General features: G+C 35.6%; 2 protein-coding genes across 2 annotated transcripts in view; one reads left to right on the top strand and one right to left on the bottom strand.

The window, feature by feature from the left end:
* The first annotated feature begins 103 nt into the window (after window positions 1-103).
* On the top strand, window positions 104-894 carry Snrnp-u1-c (small ribonucleoprotein particle U1 subunit C). The gene is made up of 2 exons (XM_064055744.1): window positions 104-598; window positions 659-894. Exons 1-2 carry the CDS (start codon window positions 301-303, stop codon window positions 826-828), a joined length of 468 nt encoding a protein of 155 aa, XP_063911814.1. The 5' UTR covers window positions 104-300; the 3' UTR covers window positions 829-894.
* A 79-nt stretch (window positions 895-973) lies between these two features.
* Window positions 974-24342, bottom strand: part of LOC135128711 (uncharacterized) — a 184816-nt gene continuing 161447 nt past the window's right edge. The window contains exons 5-6 of the mRNA XM_064055743.1: window positions 13891-16154; window positions 974-2616 (exon numbers count right to left, since the gene is read on the bottom strand). Coding sequence (XP_063911813.1) covers window positions 1244-2616; window positions 13891-16154 — 3637 coding nt within the window. The 3' untranslated portion in view covers window positions 974-1243. The remainder of the gene's footprint in view (window positions 2617-13890; window positions 16155-24342) is intronic.

Below are 24342 nucleotides of genomic sequence, written 5' to 3'. Positions count from 1 at the left end.
GCAGCGTACTTAATGTGTAAAATGCAGTGCAGTGATAGTTATGACAGAGTGTGAGGAAAATTTGGTTAGTTGGCTTTGTCTAAGCTGGTGATATTACGCCAAAGGTTGGCAACACTGCTTGTGCTAGTTTGACGTTTGACGTTTCTGTGGTTCGGTTGTTTGTTTTTAGTTCGCAACCAGAAATTTCGACTACTTCGTCATTTTAAACATTCAAAACAACTTCTCAGTGTTTATTCGAACCTAGTGTTGTACAGCTACAACCCCAGAACACCTTCACAAACCCCCATAACCTAACCTAAAATGCCCAAATACTACTGCGATTACTGCGATACCTACCTCACTCACGACTCCCCGAGCGTGCGAAAAACCCACTGCACTGGTAGAAAACACAAAGACAACGTCAAATTCTACTACCAGAAATGGATGGAAGAGCAAGCCCAGCATTTGATCGACGCCACAACAGCCGCCTTCAAAGCCGGAAAGATCGCAAACAATCCGTTTGCTCAACCAGGTAAAGGCGTCGCTATCCCGCCTCCTGCCCAACTCACGATGGGCCAGAGGCCCGGTGCGCCCGGCGCACCTGGAATGATGCCCCCAAGTACGTACCCCAACAACATTCCTCACATATTAATTAACAAACAAACGTGTTTTATTGCAGCAATGGGACCTGGTGGACCCATGCCACCAATGATGATGGGGCCGCACGGACCCATGCCCCCCATGATGGGGATGCGACCGCCAATGATGGGTATGATGCCCATGGGACCAATGGGCCCCATGGGGGTGCGGCCGCCCATGGTCAACCCGCCGCCGCAAATGAAAAGTTAAGACGAGTATGTAGATTTAGGGTGTGTATATTTAGGTTCTAGGTTTAAATAAAGTGATTTTTTTTAATCTTGTGAATACTTACCCCAAATGAAAATGACGATATTTGAGAAAATAAACGTGGCTAAGCGTCGTACGAAAAGAAAACTTTTATTTACAAATCCAATATATTAAAATTTATAATAATTTATAACTGGATTAACAAAACCTTGATCAGAAAGCCTCACCTTATGTATCTACAGAAGATATTTATTTGTACAGTACGAATTGTATCTGGATGGTGTAAAGTATCTTATAGAATAGTATAATAATAATATATAAAAAAGTACCTAATGGCGTGTCGACTAGACAGTGATAAATAAATTAAAGAGCATCAAAAATGATAGAGTAAATCTATGTACAAAGTAATATTCAAGCATTAGAACGCCGTTTCGAGGGTGGGTGGCACTGAGCATTTCTCTTTACTTTGTAAATTTTCAAATTGACTACTTTTCACTGGTTTTGATTGTACATCTGGGGCTCCGGTTGTAAAAAACTGGGCTCTTTGAGCCTGCAGCCGCTGGGAAATGGACGAATACGGTTGAGGTTCACCCGTAGGGGTGTTACTTCTGACGGACTTTTTTTTCTCTATAGAGTTACTAGGGCTCTCGTCTTCTCTACAATCTTCCAGTATTGTAGATGAGAGAACGTCGCTTCTGGGGTTGGCGAATCTCCACTGCGACCTCGGCGACAACAATTTAGGGGCAGGTTTAGGCTTCTCCGGCGTCGCTCTAGGGGAACTCTGCCCGTTGTTGAATTTGCGATTAACGAGACTCCTAGGCGATCCGCTCAGCTCTAAAATATTCAACGGAGTTTGAGCGGGTTTTTGAATCTGCTCTTTAGACAGCTTGAGTTGCTCCACAGCTGATAATTTTTTGGTGTTGCTAGCTAGTACGTTACTTTTTTGTAAAAGGAGTTTCTTAAAATCTAAGCGTGATGTTTGACTGGAACCCTTCCTGTCGCTACAAGCCCAACTAGATCTAGATCTAGATTCGTTGGGGGGCGAGAGTTTGTCGATGTCGGCGTTGAAGTCGACGTAGTCGCCTTTGGTGGGTGACCAGCTCAATCTAGATCTGGATTTGTCGCCGATGTAGCCCGTTTCGGGGGACTTGACCGGGGGCGGCGTTCTCACCTCCACGTTCACGTTAACCGGCGACGCCCGATTTTCGTCGGTGGTGATGTTCATCTTCTTCTTACTTTTATGAATCACCGCGTACAATTCTTCGTTACTCATGGTGGACTTTTTCGGGGATAGGAGCCGACTTTCCAGGTTGACGGCGGTTTTGGTTGACGGCGTCGACGACTGGAATCCACCGGAGTTCCGGGGGTCGATCGGCGAAATCTTGATCGAGTCGCTGCTGGTATCCGCGACTTTGTGGGGCGAAATGTGGGCAAAATACGAGTCGGGTTTGTCTTCATAAGGCACTTTGTGCTGTGGTAATTTGAAATTGCTCACGTCCGGGATTTTCACCGGGATGCCCAACCTCTGGTGGAGTAAATTCTCGTGCGGATACGAGTAGATATTCTTGGAATTGCGCTCTAATCCCCTCGTGATGTCCGGAGTGACCGACCTCTCGGGGTTAATCTCTTGGAAGAACTGCGTTCGTTTCGACGGAAGCGTCTGATAACTGGAGCCCCCTTTTTGGAAATAATACTGATTCTCGAACCTCCTCGCGTCGCCTCTATAACACATGTCTTTGTACTGGAGAGGTGCGTGGCCTCCTGGATAGTTAGATGGTGAGGGCACTCGGTCTGAAAGAAAAACATCGTCAAGGGTTGTTGCTCATTGAACGACTACCGGGTGGAACGAGATCGGGTTTCTGGGAACATGCAGCGTGCAATTCGAAGAAAAATAAAAAAGTCTCACCTTTTGGCATCTTCACATGCGACAATCATGCGATCGTGCAGTATCAAACGACGCGACGTGTGTGTGTACAATGTGCAACAGGAGTGAATACTGGTACAAACAATAGCGTAAGAGGAAATAAGTTCGACGTCAGGTGGAAGTTGGCAAGCTGTGAATGCTACGAGATATGATCCATGAACGGCTCGCCGCAGTGCAAAAGACTCGGTAAGCAGTTTTGAGCGCTGGTCTCTTGAGTGACTCAGGCATTAGTAGACTAAATAATTACTTTTAATTGCGTCCGAACCAATGTGTCGTCGGATGGTTAACCGTGCACTCGATCCGGCGCTAAAAAATAGGCGGGCGCGTTTTGGGTGGGCGGCGAATTCTTTGGGGTTTAGTAGAGTGAAAACGAGCTGACAATTATATGCGACCTTTTCAACACTAATAATGATAAAAAAAGTTACGAGCACAAAATGAAAAACTTATTTCCTCAACAATTACTTAGTTATGATTTGTCATCGTTCCCAAAGGAGGTAAGTTTTGTGAATCATGTGCTTTAGGAGAACACCTGTACTTGGAAATGTTTTTCTTGTTCAAGTCAGTTTTAGACCATTAATTATTCAAAAAAAATAATAGTAGTGGAACACAGAATGTATTTACTGTTTTCAGTAAATTCTTTCCGTTGTGACCTCAAAATTAATTTTAATCTTTCTATTGCTCTTCGAGCTTTGTTTTAGTTTTGGTATGATCAATATGGGAAGACTGATGAAAGCCCAGATATTTGTATCATTTCGTTTCGTCCTTGGGGTTCAGTTCGATTATTTCGTTGTTCTGGGTTATAGTTATTTTTGGAACCATACATTTTAATAATTTGTTACTTATTAATTCTTTTCCACATATGTGTTTGCCTGCAAAATGTTTTAACGTTATAGTAAGCATGGTAAAAGGTTAATAAAAATTTATGCGTTCATTTACTCCCAGAAAATGAATGACCTCATCACAAAATTTTGCCGAATAATTAATGTTATTTAAATTTTATACAATAACATACACCTGCACTTGTGGTTTATACATCTATGGATTCTTACATAGACATCCAGATTTTTGGAAAAAACTTAAAATTGTAATATTTGTACTCTTGCAGTTGTTATGGCTTTTATTACACACTTTATTTTTGGTATCAGTAGTAATCTTAGCGCTGATACGTGTTAAACAATGGCTGTGTAGTTTTATTACTAACAATGCAAAATATACGTTAAAAATATTACAATGAATTTGTAGTAACCGGAAATGTTAACAATTATATACCTCCAAATCGACCAGTTTCTAATGTAATAATTGACACAATATTTAATATTTTTTGAAAAAGTTGCTGAGAAACTTACGTTCATGGTGTGTTTACGGTTCTAGAGCAACATTTCCCAAATATACGGTTTGAAATTCAGTTTGTTTTTGAGTTCTAAAAGCTGTCATAAAGGGCCAAAAATTTCGTAGGTGATATTGAAAAATTGATTTTTGAAAAAGCTGCCCGAAAATTTACAAAAAAATTCAAGGATATTGATTTCGGGGTGCTGATTCTTAAAATATAGTGCGTTTATGATCCCGGAGCAACGTTTTCGAAATATTTGATTTGTATATAATTTTTTTTTTTTAATTTTAACTGCCAAATTTAATTAGTGATCTTGAAAAAATGGTAGCAATTTTCTTAGAGATGAATTCCAAAATAATTTCTGGAAGTTGAAATGCATATAAAAATTTTGGGTAAATTCCAAACATGGTCGAAAAAGGGCCAAAAAATTAGAACTTATATTTATTATAGTCCTATTTACTAACGTCACCTCGACATTTTTGATAATAAATTCCCGCTTTATTTTGCTTGATGTTTTTACCACTTGTTAGGATAAGACCGAAAAATAATCCCACTTGGTGGGAGAAGGGGTGGGTGGGCAGAGTCTTATAAACAAGCACTAGCCCCGCCCACCCACCCTCTCTTTCCTTGTAGGACCTGTTATTTGCAAAAATCAGTCTTATCTTAGCAAGTACTAGCCCCGCCCACCCACCCTCTCCTTCCTTGTAGGACACGTCATTTGCCAAAATCAGTCTGTTAAGATAAGATTGAAAAATAATAAGAGTAGTCATTAGGTAGGAGATGGGGTGGGTGGGCGGGGCTAGTACCTGCTAATGTAACACTGATTTTGCAAAAGTGACATACCCTCTAATTAAATACATATAGTACTTGTTAGGATAAGACTGAAAAATTATAAAGAGTAGTCATTAGGTTGGAGAGGGGTGGGTGGGCGGGGCTACTGCTTGTAGAAAAAAGCGAAACTCAGCCCCACTGCCCTCAATTTAATTGGAAGGTATGTCATTTTCCAGAATCACTTTTATAATAGCAGGTAGTAGCCCCACCCACCCACCCCTCTCCAACCCAATGACTACTCTTATTATTTTTCAGTCTTATCATAACAAGTACTAGCCCCGCCCGCCCACCCTCTATTTAATTATAGAGTATGTCATTTCTGCAAAATCAGTCTTATCTTACCAGGTAAGTAGCCCCGCCCACCCACCCCCTCTCCAGCCTAGTGACTACTCTTTTTATTTTTCGGTCTTATCTGAACAAATACTAGAACCGCCCACCCACCTTGGAATTAAATATTACTAATTTTCCACTAATATATATTTTGACTTAATTTATGGTACATTTTGATTTTAATAAAGACATTATTTTTTGAATAAATCATACTACTAACAAATATTTAATATGAGAGGGGTCTTTAACCTAGGTTACTTTGTCATTGTGAGATTTTTCAAAAGATTATATGAAGTTTAACACAAAAAAATCGAAACAATGGTGCTTTTTTTACAATATTTCTGTTACATTTTTTTGGTTAATTGAACTGTTTTCAGAGGCTTAGAACATAAAAAAACTACAATTTCATCTAGATCGTATCATTCTATGATAGAAAAAGGGGAAAAATTGTTATACCTCTTTCCTAAGGACCGATTTTGGAAAATGACAAATTCTCTAATTAAATAGAGGGTGGGTGGGCGGGCCTAGTATTTGATAGGATAAGACTAAAAAACAATAAGAGTAGTCACTAAATTGGCGAAGGGGTGGGTGGGCGGGGCTACCACCTGCTACGATAAAACTGATTTTAGACAGAGTTTTATAAGTAAGCACTAGCCCCGCCCACCCATCCCCTCTCCAACTTAGTGACCACTCTTATTATTTTCCAGTCTTTTTTTAACAAGTATTACCCCCACCCACCCATCCTCTAATTAATTGTCACTAATTTCCCACTAATATTCCTGTTAAATCATTCGATGTATTTTGACTTAATTTATGGTACATTTTGATGTTAATAAAGACATTATTATTTAAATAAATTGTACTACTAACAAATATTTAATATGACAGGGGCCTTCAAAATGTGTTACTTTGTCAATGTGAGATTTTTCATAAGATTCTGCGATGTTTAACACACAAAAAACAGGAAAAAATCGAAACAATGGTGCCTTTTTTTTTACATAATTTCTGTCACATTTTTTTTGGTTGATTGAACTGTTTTCAGGGGCTTGGAACATAAAAAAAAACAGCAATTTGATCTAGATCATATCATTCTATATCATAAAAAAAGGGAAAAAATTGTTAAACCTCTTTCGCAACTGTAAAGATTTTACCAAATTTCAAACAAAGAGCGGGTGGGCGGGGTTACCACCTGCTAAGGATAAGACCAATTTTGGAAAAGCACATATCCGCTAATTAAATAGAGGGTCGGTGGGGGTACTGGTACTTATTAAGATAAGACTGAAAAATATTAAGACCAGTTATTAGGTTGGAGAGGGGGTGGGTGGGCGGGGCTACTGCTTGTAGAAAAGAGCTAAACTCAGCCCCACGGCCCTCTATTTAATTGGAGGGTATTTTCCAAAATTAGTTTTATAATAGCAGGTAGTAGCCCCGCCCACCCACCCCCTCTCCAATCTAATAACTAGTCTTATTATTTTTTAGTCTTATCCTAACAAGTACTAGCCCCGCCCACCCACCCTCTGTTAATTAGAGGGTATGTCATTTTTGCAAAATCAGTCGTGTCGTATCAGGTAGTAGCCCCGCCCACCCACCCCCTCTCCAACTTAGTAACTAGTCTTATTATTTTTTAGTTTTATCCTAACAAGTACTAGCCCCGCCCACCCACCCACTGTTAATTAGAGGGTATGTCATTTTTGCAAAATCAGTCGTGTCGTATCAGGTAGTAGCCCCGCCCACCCACCTCCTCTCCAACTTAGTGACTACTCTTATTATTTTTCAGTCTTATAAGTACTAATTTCCACTAATATTCTTGTTAAAATCATTCGACGTATTTTGACTTAATTTCTGTTTTTTTGATGTTAATAAAGACATTATTATATAAATAAATTTTACTACTAACAAATATTTTTTTCAAAAGATTCTGTGATGTTTAACACAAAAAGCAGGAAAAATCGAAACAATGGTGCTTTTTTTTTACAAAATTTCTGTTACATTTTTTTGGTTGATTGAACTGTTTTCAGGGGGTTGGAACATAAAAAAGTGCAATTTGATCTAGATCACATCAGTTTATCATTGAAAAAGGGAAAAAATTGTTAGACCTCTTTCGTAAGTGTAAAGATTTTTACCAATATTCAAACAAAGGGCGGGTGGGCGGGGCTACCACCTGCTAGGGATAAGACCGATTTTGGAAAATGACATTAAATAGAGGGTGGGTGGGCGGTACTGGTACTTATTAAGATAAGACTAAAAAATATTAAGAGTTGTCACTAAGTTGGAGAGGGGGTGGTGGGCGGGGCTACTGCTTATAGAAAAAAGCTAAACTGAGCCCCACGGCCCTCTATTTAATTGGAGGGTATGTCATTTTCCAAAATCAGTCTTATAATAGCAGGTAGTAGCCCCGCCCACCCACCCCCTCTCCAACCTAATAACTAGTCTTATGATTTTTAGTCCTATCCTAATAAGTACTAGCCCCGCCCACCCACCCTCTGTTGATTAGAAGGTATGTCATTTTTGCAAAATCAGTCGTGTCGTAGCAGGTAGTAGCCCCGCCCACCCACCCCCTCCCGAACCTAGGATTACTCTTATTATTTTTCAGTCTTATCTTAACAAGTACTAATTTTCCACTAATATTCTTGTTAAAATCATTGAAAGTATTTTGACTTTATTTATGGTACATTTTGATGTTAATAAAGACATTGTTATTTAAATAAATTGTACTACTAACAAATATTTAATATTGCAGGGGCCTTTAACTTACGTTACTTTGTCAATGTGAGAATTTGCAAAAGATTCTGTGATGTTTAACACACAAAAAACAGGAAAAAACCGAAACAATGGTGCTTTTATTCACAAAATTTCTGTTATATTTTTATGGTTGATTGAACTGTTTTCAGGGGCTTGGGACATAAAAAAACTACAATTTGATCTAGATCGTATCATTCAATCATAGAAAAATGGAAAAAATTGTTATACCTCTTTTGTAACCGTAAAGATTTCACCAATATCCAAATAAAAGGCGGGTGGGCGGGGCTACCACCTGCTAAGGATGAGACTGATTTTGGAAAATGACATATCCTGTAATTAAATAGAGGGTGGGTGGGCGGGCCTAGCACTTGTTACGATAAGACTGAAAAATAATAAGAGTAGTCACCAAGTTAGAGAGGGCGTGGGTGGGCGGGGCTACCACATACCAAGAAAAAACGGTCTCTAGACAGAGTCTTATAAACAAGCACTAGCCCCGCCCGCCCACCCCTCTCCAATCTAGTGACTACTCTTATTATTTTTTAGTCTTATCTTAACAAATACTAGCCCCGCCCACCCACCCTCTAATTAAATGTTACTGATTTTGCACTAATATTCCTGTTAAAATCATTCCACGTATTTTGACTTAATTTATGGTACATTTTGATGTTAATAAAGACATTATTATTGAAATAAATTGCACTACTAACAAATATTTAATATCACAGAAGCCTACAAAATATGTGTTACTTCGTCAATGTGAGAATTTTCAAACGATTCTCTGATGTTTAAGACAAAAAAACAGGAAAAAAGCGAAACAATAGTGCTTTTTTTTTACAATAATTTTTTTGTTACATTTTTTTTGGTTAATTGAACTGTTTTCAGGGGGTTGGAAAATAAAAAAAGTGCCATTTGATCTAGATCATCTCACTTTTATCATTGAAAAAGCGAAAAAATTGTTAGACCTCTTTCGTAACTGTAAAGATTTTTACCAATATTCAAACAAAGGGCGGGTTGGCGGGGCTACCACCTGCTAAGGATAAGACCGATTTTGGAAAATGACATTAAATAGAGAGTGGGTGGGCGGTACTGGTACTTATTACGATAAGACTAAAAAATATTAAGAGTAGTCACTAAGTTGGAGAGGGGGTGAGTGGGCGGGGCTACTGCTTGTAGAAAAAAGCTAAACTCAGCCCCACGGCCCTCTATTTAATTGGAGGGTATGCCATTTTCCAAAATCAGGTCTTATAATAGCAGGTAGTAGTCCCGCCTACCCACACCCTCTCCAACCTAATAACTAGTCTTATTATTTTTTAGTCCTATCCTAATAAGTACTAGCCCCGCCCACCCACCCTCTGTTGATTAGAAGGTATGTCATTTTTGCAAAATCAGTCGTGTCGTAGCAGGTAGTAGCCCCACCCACCCACCCCCTCTCGAACCTAGGATTACTCTTATTATTTTTCAGTCTTATCTTAACAAGTACTAATTTTCCACTAATATTCTTGTTAAAATCATTCGAAGTATTTTGACTTCATTTATGGTACATTTTGATGTTAATAAAGACATTGTTATTTAAATAAATTGTACTACTAACAAATATTTAATATTGCAGGGGCCTTTAACCTACGTTACTTTGTGAATGTAAGAATTTTCAAAAGATTCTGTGATGTTTAACACACAAAAAACAGGAAAAAAACGAAACAATGGTGCTTTTTTTCACAAAATTTCTGTTATATTTTTTTGGTTGATTGAACTGTTTTCAGGGGATTGGGACATAAAAAAAACACAATTTGATCTAAATCGTATCATTCAATCATAGAAAAATGGAAAAAATTGTTATACCTCTTTTGTAACCGTAAGGATTTCACCAATATCCAAATAAAAGGTGGGTGGGCGGGGTTACCACCTGCTAACGATGAGACTGATTTTGGAAAATGACATATCCTGTAATTAAATAGAGGGTGGGTGGGCGGGCCTAGTACTTGTTAGGATAAGACTGAAAAATAATAAGAGTAGTCACCAAGTTAGAGAGGGGGTGGGTGGGCGGGGCTATCACCTACCAAGAAAAAACGGACTTTAGACAGAGTCTTATAAGCAAGCACTAGCACCGCCCGCCCACCCCTCTCCAATCTAGTGACTAGTCTTATTATTTTTTAGTCTTATCTTAACAAATACTAGCACCGCCCACCCACCCTCTAATTAAATGTTACTGATTTTACACTAATATTCCTGTTAAAATCATTCCACGTATTTTGACTTAATTTGTGGTACATTTTGATGTTAATAAAGACATTATTATTGAAATAAATTGCACTACTAACAAATATTTAATATCACAGGGGCCTTCAAAATATGTGTTACTTCGTCAACGTGAGAATTTTCAAAAGATTCTCTGATGTTTAAGACAAAAAACAGGAAAAAAGCGGAACAATAGTGCTTTTTTACAATAATTTTTTTTGTTACATTTTTTTGGTTGATTGATCTGTTTTCAGGGGGTTGGAACATAAAAAAAGTGCAATTTGATCTAGATTATATTAGTTTATCATTGAAAAAGGGAAAAAATTGTTAGACCTCTTTCGTAACTGTAAAGATTTTTACCAATGTTCAAACAAAGGGTGGGTGGGCGGGGATACCACCTGCTAAGGATAAGACCGATTTTGGAAAATGACATTAAATAGAGGGTGGGTGGGCGGTACTGGTACTTATTACGATAAGACTAAAAAATATTAAGAGTAGTCACTAAGTTGGAGAGGGGGTGGGTGGGCGGGGCTATGCTTGTAGAAAAAAGCTAAACTCAGCCCCACGGCCCTCTATTTAATTGGAGGGTATGCCATTTTCCAAAATCAGTCTTATAATACAAGGTAGTAGCCCCGCCCACCCACCCCCTCTCCAACCTAATAACTAGTCTTATTATTTTTTAGTCCTATCCTAACAAATACTAGCCCCGCCCACCCCCCCTCTGTTAATTAGAGGGCATGTCATTTTTGCAAAATCAGTCGTGTCGTAGCAGGTAGTAGCCCCGCCCACCCACCCCCTCTCCAACCTAGGATTACTCTCATTATTTTTCAGTCTTATCTTAACAAGTACTAATTTTCCACTAATATTCTTGTTAAAATCATTCGACGTATTTTGACTTTATTTATGTTACATTTTGATGTTAATTAAGACATTGTTATTTAAATAAATTGTACTACTAACAAATATTTAATATCACAGGGGCCTTTAACCTACGTTACTTTGTCAGTGTGAGATTTTTCGAAAGATGCTGCCATGTTTAACATACAAAAAGCAGGAAAAATGGTGCTTTTTTTACAAAATTTCTGTTACATTTTTTTGATTGATTTAACTTTTTTCAGGGGCTTGGAATATAAAAAAAGTGCTATTTGATCTAGATCATATTATTCTATCATAGAAAAAAGGAAAACATTATTATACTTCTTTCATAACTGTAAAGATTCCACCAATATTCAATAGAGGGCGAGTGGGCGGGGCAACTACCTACTATGGATAAGACTGATTTTGGAAAATGCCATATGCTCTAATTAAATAGAGGGTGGGTGGGCGTGCCTAGTACTTGTTACGATAAGACTGAAAAATAATAAGAGTAGTTCCTTGGTTGGGGAGAGGGTGGGTGGGCGGGGTTACCATCTAGTAAGATAAGACTGATTTTAAACGGAGTGTTATGAGCAAGCAGTAGCCCCGCCCACCCATCCCCTTTCAAACCTAATAACTATTCTTATTATTTTTCAGTCTTATCATAACAAGTACTAGCCCCGCCCACCCACCCTCTATTTAAATGTCACTAATTTGCCGCTTATATTTCTGTTAAAACCATTCGACGTATTTTGATTTATTTTATGGTACATTTCGATTTTAATAAAGAGATTATTATTTAAATAAATTATACTACTAACAAATATTTAAATAATGTGATGTTTAACACACAAAAATTGTTTTCAAAAAAGTTGCGGTTTGATGTATATCTATGTTAATATTATTTTATCATAGAAAAAAGGAATTAATTGTTATAGCTCCTGTAATGAGTCCTCTTAAAAAGGACTGGTTTAAATGTTGTATACAATTGAATTTTTTTATCCAAAAGTTACGTATTTTTAAGTCTGGTTCTTGTGATTCTCACTTTTGTGTTACATTGATGACATTCATCAATTCGTTTTGTAACGCTGGATAGTTGGAATGGATGTGAAGAATCCATAAGGAAGATTTTAAATTAAAGTATTCTGCTACTTAGGGTATGTTTCTGTAAAAAAGTGTCTTTAATTTGTAATCGTGTTGTGTTGTATTCATCATAATGAGTTGGGTGAAAATTATTTTTGGTCAATATTGAACGCAGCATGTATTGATAATGTGGTGTTCTCTTCTGATGTATTGTTTTCTGATGTTATTAATTTTATCATTGAATCTTATTTCCCAATGTGGACCAGAGTAGGTATGATTTATGTTAGTATTTATTATATTTTTGCTTGTATTGATCTGAACAGTATATAAGTGTGTAAAGTTTTTCAAGAGATTAAAAATTTCTAGAACTTCTAAAAAATATGGTAATGATAATTTACAGCTTCTTCAACGGCTTGCCTGAAAGGAACAAAGGCTCTATGAATCATGCAAAACCTTTGATTCTTTCGGATGAGCAACCCAAAAGCAGGCAAAGTGTTGTAAATCACCACCATTATAGTCCTGTGGAGGTGAGTCACCATTTAGCGGACTCTGCTTTAACCTTAATTAACGCTTTTTTGTGATATTTATCTCGCGTCAAAATTTTTTGTCCCTTGGTTTTTCATTTTTCCACTCATAAACTTTTTGTTATTAATGTTGCGCTTAATAAAAGTTGTAGATAATTTAATAACATTTTTTGTCAGACTTACATTTTCGGAGATCAATAAAAAAATAATTGCACCCTCTACATAACCTAAAAATTTGTCGCCTGCCCAAAATGTACGCTGCCATGCCGGATTGCGTGCACTTCGTGTGCGTTAGGAGTAAAGTGAGTGAATTAGCACAAAATGTTAAAGAGGGAATTCGTTTATTAATCGGCTTTGTCATTACGTTTTAAACACATACATTTGATGCAGTCGTACATTGGGTACATAAATAAAATCTATCCTTCGTAAAAAAAAAACACATAATATTGCATGCACTCTATCGCTATGTATTTACAAAATAATGCACAAGAAACATCGGCACAAGAACTAGTTATGTACATACAACACCAAAACACAATCAATCGTGCAAAACAACGATAAATATACATACAGTCGTCGAGTCGCGGCCCCTCGACGCCCCCTAGGCCTCGAGCAGCCGCTCAGTCTTAACAAGTACATCACAACCTCTCTCTCGACACTAAAATTACGGAAGACATGACAGTGCACAAGACGTTTACATACACTTTTCCCACGTCAATAAATCAGCCATATTCCTGGTCAAACCCTACCACCCGGCGTTAATCACGAATATGGCCAATCACCAAAGCAGGGAAGGACGGACAGAAGGAACCCACTACCAGCTAACATGTTCCGGCAAGCGGCCCGACCGCCCGCACGTGCACGCGCCCGCCATCACCAGATTTCTGTGTCCGTGGCGGAAGCTGCGAGGACGCGGGCGCGATGCTCCCCGCTGTCGGGCGGGATAACGACCCGGCTCGGCGCCGCCAGCAGGATCTCCTGCGCGTGAGCCCGGCTGTAAACGTGCCGGCCGCACAGCTTCGGCGACACCGTCGCCGGGTAATTGATGCGCTCCCGCCACAGCTCGGCCGCGATCTCCCTCTCGATCCGGTCCTCGATGGCCAGCATTTTCGCCGGCGACAGGATCGCCGCGTTCGCGATCCGGTAACTGGCGCTGCGCTTGACGACCCGGGGTGTGTCTTTGGTATGTGGGGGACGGGGCTGGGGCTTACCTTTGTCCTGACCGGGCGGCGGCGCTCCAGGGTCCTGCACGTGCACGTAGGCGCCGCGCCCGCCGACGCCCTTCGGGGACGTGGGGGCCACGACGGCCGACGGCACGCGCACGATCTCCATCCCGGCGGCGCGGATCACGAGCTTCCCGGGCTTGGGGGCGCGGTGGGCCGGCAAGGGGCTCTGGCTCGGGCTGGACCCGAGCTTGACGAAAGGGCCGGGCTCGAACGTAGTATGAGCCCCCTTTCTCCGACGAAGACTGTCGGAGCTGTAGACGACTTTACCCTCAGCGTCGAGGGTCACTCTTGCCCCTTGGCGCCTCTTCCGCTCGAGCGAATCGCCAGGGTCTTCAGTTTTCGGGTCTTCGATTCGGGGTAGTTCGTCCAGAGAAACGTACTCGGTTTGAGCTTTAGGACCGTCACTCAGAGGTTTGGGGTCAGTTCTGACCACGTCGTTGGCGTAAATCTCCTCTTTAGCAAAAGGTCCTCGTTTTTCGTTGTTGTTCCGGACGTCTGCCAAGGTCACATAGTCTCCGACATCGTGGAGATCGTCCCCAGTTGGAGTGTGACGATTCGGGGATTTGCTGTCCCTCCGCGTCAGATTAGCCAAGTTGGTCCGAATTTTCCCGAACATGTTATTCAAAGGCATCAAAGTTGCTTTGATTATGGGTTGCGTGGGTGACTTTCCCAGAGGGTTTTCGTTGATTATTACTGTGCCGCCACTCGGGGAGGGTGCCCGCAACATCTTCACGTTCTTGTTCGCGTCTACCACCTCCACGGTGGCGTATCCCGACTGAGGGTTCACAGTGATGACCTGGACCTTGCTCCCGTACGACTCCATCGCTTCGTTTTCGCTCGTCTTGAGGTTCAAATCCAGCTTGCTCCTCTCCGCATTCTTGCTACCTTTCTCTGCCAAGTTGCGTCGGTTGAAGTTGTTCAGGTTGCAACTCTTCACACTCTCGTCGTCGCTGTGCGGAGGCGTGATCACACACATCGACGGGATTCGGCTGGAGTTGATGGTCGTTTTAATGCGGATCCTTTCCGTTCTTTCAGGACCTTCCATGTCGGAAGATTCGGAAAACTCGAATTCTGACCCGCTTCTGACCCCGTTGGGGCTGGAGGTGGACTCGATCGGCGAGCTAGAGGTATTATGACCACTATCTGGGGATACGTCACCGTCTACTTGCTTATGGACGATGGCGACCACCTTAGTAGCCGGACTTCGCTTCACAGTTCCAGTTTTATCACTATCGTCGAGCGAGCTTTCAGGCGATTTGTCCTTATGACCCAACTTAGACAAGGAGCTTTTGCGTTCCGGAACCACCGGACACCCATTCAAGGACCGATTACTCTCGGACGCTCTCAAAGTCGTGCAGACCGTCCCCGCCGAACTCGTCGTAGTACTAGTAGACCCTTTCCCAAACAACTCGTACTCGTTCTCAGCCGTTAGTACCGTGTTATTCGAACTAGAGGAGAACGCCGACGTGGAATGTAACGGGGTACAAGGCAGATCCTCCTCCTTGAGCGTCTTCAACCCACTATCCACGTGAAACGACGTGTAGTACCCTTCCGTATCGCACGAATACACCGAACTCGTCTCCCCATCTTCGTGCAGATCGTGGATTATATCCGGAGTGAGCGTCCCCTCGCTCGTAATACTACTCGAAGTCGACGTGTTCACCTGGAACCTCCGCTTGCTCCCACTCGAATTCGGTACCTGCTGGTTCAACGAGTTGCTCGACGTCGCTGTGGACGTCGTCGACTTGGGTTGCGTCGTGCTAGTGAACTCCGACCCGATCGACGCCCGGCCGCTCTCCGAGCTCGCGCTCCAGTTCCCGCTCGAGGAGTGCGGCGGCTCGTCTTTGCTCCCTCCCGAGCGTCTCTGGCGCCGCTGCGCCGAGCTCTCCCGCAGCTTCACCGCGATGTTCATCACCGACGACAGCGGGCTGGACATCGGCAGGTTCACGCTCGACTTGTCCGAGGACGAGATCGAAGGGTTGCGCTCGTGCGAGCGCCGGTCTTTGCGCTTCGTCGTGACCGTCTCGTAGATGTTGAAGTCGTCGATGTCGTCCTTCTTGTCCGAGGTCTTGTTCATCAGGCGGTCGTAGCGGTTCTTGCCCCATTGTTTGAGTGTGTTAAAGTGTGATTTTTTGTCTGGGGAGTCTTTTTTGTTTGACGAACGCAAAAGGTCGCTGCTTTTACTGCGACTTACAGCACCGATAGGCGTGGATTCAGTCTCATTATTAGCTGAAGAGCATGGCTCCTCCCTGTCAAGCAAGGGCAATTAGTGGTTGGTCGACCCTGGTGAGTGTTATGCAAAATTTTGGACGGGGTGTGCGAGTTTTGCGAATTCGGGGAGGGGGTGAGTTTGCCGAATTCGGGAAACTTGTACATCGGGTCCGCTATGTACATTATCGCCAGTCCGAATTTAGAAGCCACATGCATGTTACTCATCAAAAGTGCCATCAATTTAACCAACAAATTTTATAAGTTTGCATACGCAACACTCAGTTAGTGGACCGCAAGGAGGGGTGCGTTAATTTGGCAACAGCGAGTTAATGAATTTGAAAAAATAACCACCCAAACGTCGCATATTTAACTAAATTAAATGTGTTCCTCTTTTCCATTTATTTCAACATACTAAAAACAACAAATTCCGTTTCTTTGAAAAATTATACAATTTTTTTGCGATTTTTGTGTTATTTTTTCTTCAAATTTTCGATTTGTATTTTTTCGTTTTTATGTTTTTATTTTTCGTTTTTTTTTGTTTCTTCAATTTTATGAAATCCATTTCTTAGAGTTTCCATTTAAAATTTTTTCAATTTTTTTTCGGATTTTCAATGTTCTGATTTTATGATTTTTCGATTTTTTAATGTTTCTATTTTACAATTTTTTGTTTTTTCAATTTTAATTTTTGCAATGTTTTCTTTCTTCTGTTTTTCAATTTGCGGTTTATTATAATTTGTTTTCTTCAATTTTTCAATTCATAGATTGTGCAATTTTTCGATATTAGATTCTCGAGTTTTCAACTTTTAATTTTTCAGTTATTTGATTTTTCATTGTCTCGATTTTATTTTATTTTTTTTTTCAGTTTTAATTTGTTCAATTAATTTTTCGTTTCTTCAGTTTATCGATTTCAGATTTTTTTAATTTTACTTGATTGTTCAATTTTTAGATCTTGCAATATTTCGATTTACAATTTCTCGAGTTTTCAATTTTTAGATTCTTTAATTTTTTATTTTCTTTAATTTTGCAGTTTTACGATTTTTTTGTTTTTTTAATTGGTTTATTTTTAAATTTTCGTTTTTTTTATTCTTCAAATTTATGAAATACATTCTTTATAGTTTTCATTTAAAATTTTTTCAATTTTTCCATTTGCAAGTTTTCGTTTAGATTTTTAATAGTCTTTTATTCTTCAATTTTTTGGTTTTTCAATGTTCTGATTTTACAACTGCGATTTATCATTTTTTTCTTCAATTTTTAGATTTTGCAACTTTTCGATTTAAAATATCTGGAGTTTTCAATTTTTAATAGTTCAAATTTTCGATTTGCAACTTTTCATTCTGGTTTTTTATTTTCTTTTTTTTAACTTTTCGAGTTTTCAATGTTTCGATTTTATAAATTTTGTTTTTTCAGTTCAAATCCGTTCAATTTCTCCTTCCTTCAATTTTTCATTTTAAAATTTTTCAGTTTCCCAATTTTCCAATTTTTCGGTGTTCAGTTCAAAGATTTTGTAATTTTTCGATATTAGTTTCTCGAGTTTTCAGTTTATAGTTTTTCAATTATTCGATTTTTCATTGTTTCAATTTTATAATTTTTTGTTTTATCAGTTTATCGATTTGAGATTTTTAAATTTTTCTTGAGTCTTCAATTTTTAGAACTTGTAATTTTTTCGATTTAAAATTTCTCGAGTTTTCAATTTTTATTTTTTCGTTTTTTTTGTTTCTTCAATTTTATGAAATCCACTTCTTAGTTTTCATTTAAAATTGTGTCAATTTTTTGATTTGCAATTTCAGGAGTTTTCAAATTTTCCATTTGCAAGTTTTCGTTTGGGTTTTTCAATGTTCTGATTTTATAATTTTTCCATTTTTTAATGTTTCGATTTTATAATTTTTTGTTTTTTCAGTTTTAATTTTTACAATGTTTCCTTCTGTTTTTCGATTTGCGATTTTTTTTCTTAAGTTTTTCAATTCATAGATTTTGCATTTTTTGATATTAGTTTCTCGAGTTTTCAACTTTTAATTTTTCAGTTATTTGATTTTTTTCATTGTCTGGATTTTATATTTTTTCCAGTTTTAATTTGTTCAATTTTTCGTTTCTTCAGTTTATCGATTTGAGATTTTTTAATTTTTCTTGCTTATTCAATTTTTAGATCTTGTAATTTTTCGATTTAAAACTTTTCAAGTTTTCAATTTTGAATTTTTAGATTCTTTAATTTTTTATTTTTTCTTCAAATTTTCGATTTGTGTTTTTTCGTTTTACTTTTTTATTGTCTTTATTTTTACAATTTTTATATTTTTTTTGCTTTTTTAATTGGGTTTTTTTCAATTTGTTCAATTTCTCGTTTCTTCAATTTTTCATTTAAAAATTTTTCAGTTTCCCAATCTTCCAATTTTTGGGTGTTTCAATTGTTAGATTTTGAACTTTTTCGTTTCGGTTTTCTATTTTCTTCATTTTTTCAATTTTTTTTGTCTTGAATTTTTCGATTTGCAATTTTCCATTTTTTTGTTTTTTCAATTTAATGATATGCATCTTTTCGAGTTTTCGTTTTTTCAATTTTCCGATTTTCCAACTTTTGGATATTCCAAAAGCTTTCAGTTTTGTGGATTTTTCAATTTTTCGATTTGCAATTTTTGGGTTTCTCAAAATGTTTTTTTTTAATTTTTCGTTTTTTCAGTTTCATGATGACTCAATTTTTCGTTTCTTCAATTTTTGATTTGTAATTTTTCTAGTTTTCATTTTAAATACTACCCTGTGTAATAATAATAAAATTTTAAATTTTTTTTAACTTTTTCAATATTACGATTTTTGAATTTCTCCAATTTTCAATTGTTGGATTTTAAAACTTTTTGATTTCTGTATTTCATTTTTCAGTTTTTCGATTTTCAATTTTTCGAAATCTCGATTGTCGAGTTTTCTATTTTTCGGTCTTTCGAATTTTTGACTTTGCAATGCCTCGATTTTCGATTTTTCAAATTTCGATTTTTCGGTTTTTCGTTTTTTTTTTCATTTTTGATTTTAGGTTTACAATTTCTCGAAGTCTTGAATTTTTGATTTTTCGAAATTTCTATTTTTTGAGGTTTCGACTTTCAAATTTCAGTGTTTCGATTTTCAAATTTTCTAGCCTTTGATTTTTGAAATTTTCGCATTTCCGTGTTTTCAGTTTTCGATTTTTCAATTTTATGATTGTTCGACTTTCCGAATTCCGATTTTTCAATTTTTCGATTTTCCATTTTCGATTCGCAATTTTTATGGTTTTCATTTTAAATATGTACTTAGTAACAATTATAATTTTAAAAACTTCACTTTTTCAATTTTACGTTTTTGAAATTTTTCCATTTTTTAAAAATGTATCGGAACTTTTTTCCAGTTTTTCGATTTTTAATTTTTTAATTTCTCAATATTTGATTTTACAATTTCTCGATATTTGATTTTTCAATTTTCCGATCTTTCACATTACAATTTTGACGATTCTATAATTTTTCGATTTTACAATTTTTCAATTCCATTCGATTTTAAGTTCTTGCTTTTTAGACTTTCAGTGTTTCAATTTTTCATTTCTTCAGTTTTTCTCGATGTGTAATTTTTCGATTTTCTACTGTTTCGATTTTGCAGTTTCTTGTTTTTTAGTTTTTCGATTTTTCAACTTTTCGAATCAAAAAAATGAAAAAATTGCAAAACTGTAAAACTAAAAATCAAAAACTGCAAAATCGAGAGATTCTAAAACTGAAATGACGAAAAACTGGAAAATCGAAAAGCCGAAAAGTTGAAAAACCGAGAAAAAGAAATTTGGAAAAAGTCAAAAACTGAAACATCGAGAAATCGAAACATCAAAAGATTGAGAAATCTAAAAATCGAAAAATCGGAAAACTAAGAAATCGAAATTGGCTAAAATCAAAAATCGAATTCGATTCTTCGAAACATCCAAACCTCGATAATCGAGAAATAAAAAAATTCAAAAAGCAAAAATCAACAATTTAAAATTTGATAAATTGAAACATCGAAGGACTGTATAACCGAAAAATTGAAAAATCGAGAAATCAAAACCAACAAAAAATTGAAAAATATATAGATAATTTAAAAACTGAAAAAATAAAAAATCGTGAAATCGAAAAATTGAAAAATCGAGAAATCGTAAAATCGGAATATCGAAAAACTGAAAAATCAAAAACCTCAAAATCGAAAAACGAAAGAAATGAAAAACTCAATCGAAATATTGAAAATTCGAGACAAAAGGGAAAATCAAAAAATGGAGAAATCGAGAAATCGAAAATTTGAAGAATCGAGAAATTGAAGAATTGAAAAATCCCAACACTGGAATATCGAAAAATTGAAAGTCGAGAAATTGAAAAACTGAAAAACCAAGAAATCGAAAATCCAAAAACTGAAAAATCGAGAGATTGAAAAATTTTAAAACTGAAATGACGAAAAATTGAAAATTCGAAAAACCGAGAAATCGAAATGTCGAAAAATTCAAAAATTGAAACATCGAGAAGTCACAACTAAGAAAAAATTGAAAAGTATATATGTAGATAATTTAAAAACTGAAAAAATAAAAAAATGCGAAATCGAAAAATTGAAAAATCGAGAAATCGTAAAATCGGAATATCGACAAACTGAAAAATCAAAAACCTCAAAATCGAAAAACGAAAGAAATGAAAAACTCAATCGAAATATTGAAAATTCGAGAAAAAAGGGAAAATCAAAAAATGGAGAAATCGAGAAATCGAAAATTTGAAGAATCGAGAAATTGAAGAATTGAAAAATCCCAACACTGGAATATCGAAAAAGTGAAAGTCGAGAAACTGAAAAACTGAAAAACCAAGAAATCGAAAATCCAAAATTTAAACAATCGCAGAAATTGAAATATCGGAAATTCAGAGAATCCAAAAACTGAAAAATCGAGAGATTGAAAAATTTTAAAACTGAAAATTCGAAAAACCGAGAAATCGAAATGTCGAAAAATTCAAAAATTGAAACATCGAGAAGTCACAACTAAGAAAAAATTGAGAAGTATATAGATAATTTAAAAACTGAAAAAATAAAAAATCGCGAAATCGAAAAATTGAAAAATCGAGAAATCGTAAAATCGGAATATCGAACTGAAAAATCAAAAACCTCAAAATCGAAAAACGAAAGAAATGAAAAACTCAATCGAAATATTGAAAATTTGAGAAAAAAGGGAAAATCAAAAAATGGAGAAATCGAGAAATCGAAAATTTGAAGAATCGAATATCGAATATCGAAATATGGAAAAATCCCAAAACCTAAATATCGAAAAATTGAAAAATGGAAGAAAAATTGAACAATTGAAAAACTGAAACATCGAAATATTGACAAATAAAAAAATTGAGAAACTTAAAAATTGAAAAGTTAGAAACATCATAACTTGTAAAACTGAAACGGCAGAAAATTGAGAAATCGAAAAATGAAAAAATCGAGAAAACGAAAATTTGAGTAGTCGAAACTGAAAATTGAAAAATTCAGAAATTGAAAAGTTTCAAAACTGAAAAAAATCAAAATATCGAAATATCCAAAAAGTGAGAAGTCAAAAAATCCAAAGATCGAAAAATCGAAACATCAAAAAATTTAAAAATTGGATAAATTGAAAAATCAAAGAACTGAAAAATTAAAGAATCGACAAATCGAAAAATATAAAATTTTACAAATTGAAAAATTAGAATACCGAAAAATTCAAAAATCGAGGAAGTGAAAAATATAAAATTTTACAAATTGAAAAATTAAAATATCGAAAAATTGAAAAAGTAAATCGTGAAATCGAAAAACTGAAAAATGGAAGAAAAATTGAGAAATCTAAAAATCGAAAATTGATAAATCGAAAAATTTAAGAATAGAGACCGAAAAACTTGGAAAGTCGAAAAACTGAGAAATCGAAATACCGAAAAATCCAAACACTGAAATATCGAAAATCAAAAGATCGAGAAATTGAAAAATCGAAAAATTGTTAAATCAAAAAATTGAAAAAATCGGGAAATAATCCAAAATTTAAACAACCGCAACAATTAAAAAATCGAAGGATGGAAAAATTTCAAAACTGAAATTGCGAAAAACTGGAAACGAAAAACCGAGAAATCGAAAAATTCAAAAAGTGTAACATCGAGAAATCAAAACATCAAAAAATGTCGAAATCGAGAGTCGAGAAGTTGAAAAAAAATCAAGAAATTCAACAATCAAACGTAACCTCAAAATCTCGATAAATCGACAAGTGGAACAATCGAAAAATCGAAATATTAAAAAAAAAGAAAAATTGAAAAACCGAAAAATCTAAAATCAAAAAGTCAAAAAATCGAAAAATCAAACCTTCAGTAAACTGCAAAACCCAAAATTTAAAAATTCGATAAATTGAAAAATTAAAATGTCGAAAAATAGAAAAACCAAGATGCTGAAAATTCTAAAATTTAAAAATCGAAAGAGTAAAAAATCGTGAAATCTAAAAATCGAAACGCTGAAGAACGAAATATTGAAAAATTCCAAAACCTAAATATCGAAAAATTGAAAAATGGAAGAAAAATTGAGAAAAAAAATTGAAAATTGAGAAACGTCAAAAATTGAAACAGAAAATTGAAAAATGAAGAAATCGAGAAAACGAAAATGTGAAGAATCGAAAAAATTTAAGAATATAAAGACTGAAAAATTCCAAAAGTCAAAAAACCGAGAAATAACGAAAAATCAAACACTGAAACATCGAAAAAACGAAAATCAAAAAAGATCGCGAAATTGAATAGACGAAAAATTGAAAAATGGAAAAATTTTAAAAATCGATAACCGGGATTTCAAGAAATTAAAACATCAAACTATGATAACATCGAAATACGAAAAATTTATAAATCAAAAAATTCAGAAATGAAAAAATTTAAAAATTTGAAAAATAGGAATATCAAAAAACTGAAAAATTCAAAATTTCCAGAAATCGATAATTGAAAAGCCAAAATGTAAACAATCGCAAAAACTGAAAAATCGGAGAATTGAAAAACTCAAAAATCGAGAGAATGAAAAATTCCAAAACTAAAATGACGCAAAATTGGGAAACCGAAAAATTAAAAAACTGAAAGATTGAGAAGTCGAAACATCAAAAGATCGAGAAATTAAAAAATCGAACAACTGAAAAATCAAAATCGTACAAAACCGAAAAACGGAAGTTATAAATTGAAAAATTTGAAATAAAAAAATATCGATACATCAAAAAACCGAGAATTTGAACAATCAAAAAATAGAAACGTCGAAATCTCGATAAATCGAGAAATAAAAAAATTGAAAAATTGAACTGAAAAACTAAAAAATGGAAACATATTGACAAATTGAGAAATCGAAAAATTAAAACAGCAGAAATTTGAGAAATCGAAAAGTGAAGAAATCGAGAAAAGGAAAATTTGAAGCATCGAAAAATTGAAAAATCGATAAATTGAAAATTTGAAATTCATCAAAAACGAAGTTACAAATTGAAAAATTTTAAATTAAAAAAAAAATAAAAAAATTGAAAAATCAAAAAATTGCGAAATCGACAAATCTAAAAATTGGAAAGTGGAAAAATTTTAAAAATCGGATAACCGAGATGTCAGGAAATTAAAACATCAAAAAATCATAAAATCGAAATATGAAAAATTCAATACATAAATCGAAAAATTCAGAAATGAAAAAAATATAAAATTTGAATATTTAATTGATAAATAGGAATATCAAAGAACTGAAAAAATGGAAAATTCCAGAAATCGATAAATTGAAAAGCTAAAATTAAAACAATCGCAAAAATTGAAAAATCGGAGAATTGAAAAACTAAAAATCAAAAATGAAAAACAAAAAAGTATTAAATGAAAACTTTGAAGAATCCAAAAATTGGAAGTCAAGAAGTTGAAAAATTGAATACGAAAAATTGTAAAATCGAAATATTGAAAATTAAAGACAAAGGAAAATCGGATAATTGAAAAATCCAAAAATTGAAAAGTTGAAAAATTGAGGAACTGAAAAATCTAAGATTGAATATTTGAAAAATTGAATAAAAAAAAAATTATAAAATCGAAAAAAAAACATTGGAAAAATAAAGGAAATGAAAAAACAATAAATAAAAAATTGAGGAACTTAAAAATCGAATATGCGAAAAATTTAAAAATTTGGAAAACAAGAAATTCGAATGAAATAACGAAAAATCGTGATATAAAATCAAGATAATGAAAATTAAAATATCGGGAAAATGAAAAATAAAAACCAAGAACCTGA

This window comes from Zophobas morio, unplaced genomic scaffold (genome assembly GCF_036711695.1).
Source record: "Zophobas morio isolate AGI-343-1 ecotype UQ-CSIRO unplaced genomic scaffold, CSIRO_AGI_Zmor_V1 ptg000014l, whole genome shotgun sequence".
Classification (NCBI taxonomy): Eukaryota; Metazoa; Arthropoda; class Insecta; order Coleoptera; family Tenebrionidae; genus Zophobas; species Zophobas morio.
Note: the sequence above shows the minus strand (reverse complement) of the source record. Positions and strands in the feature narration are given on the sequence as shown.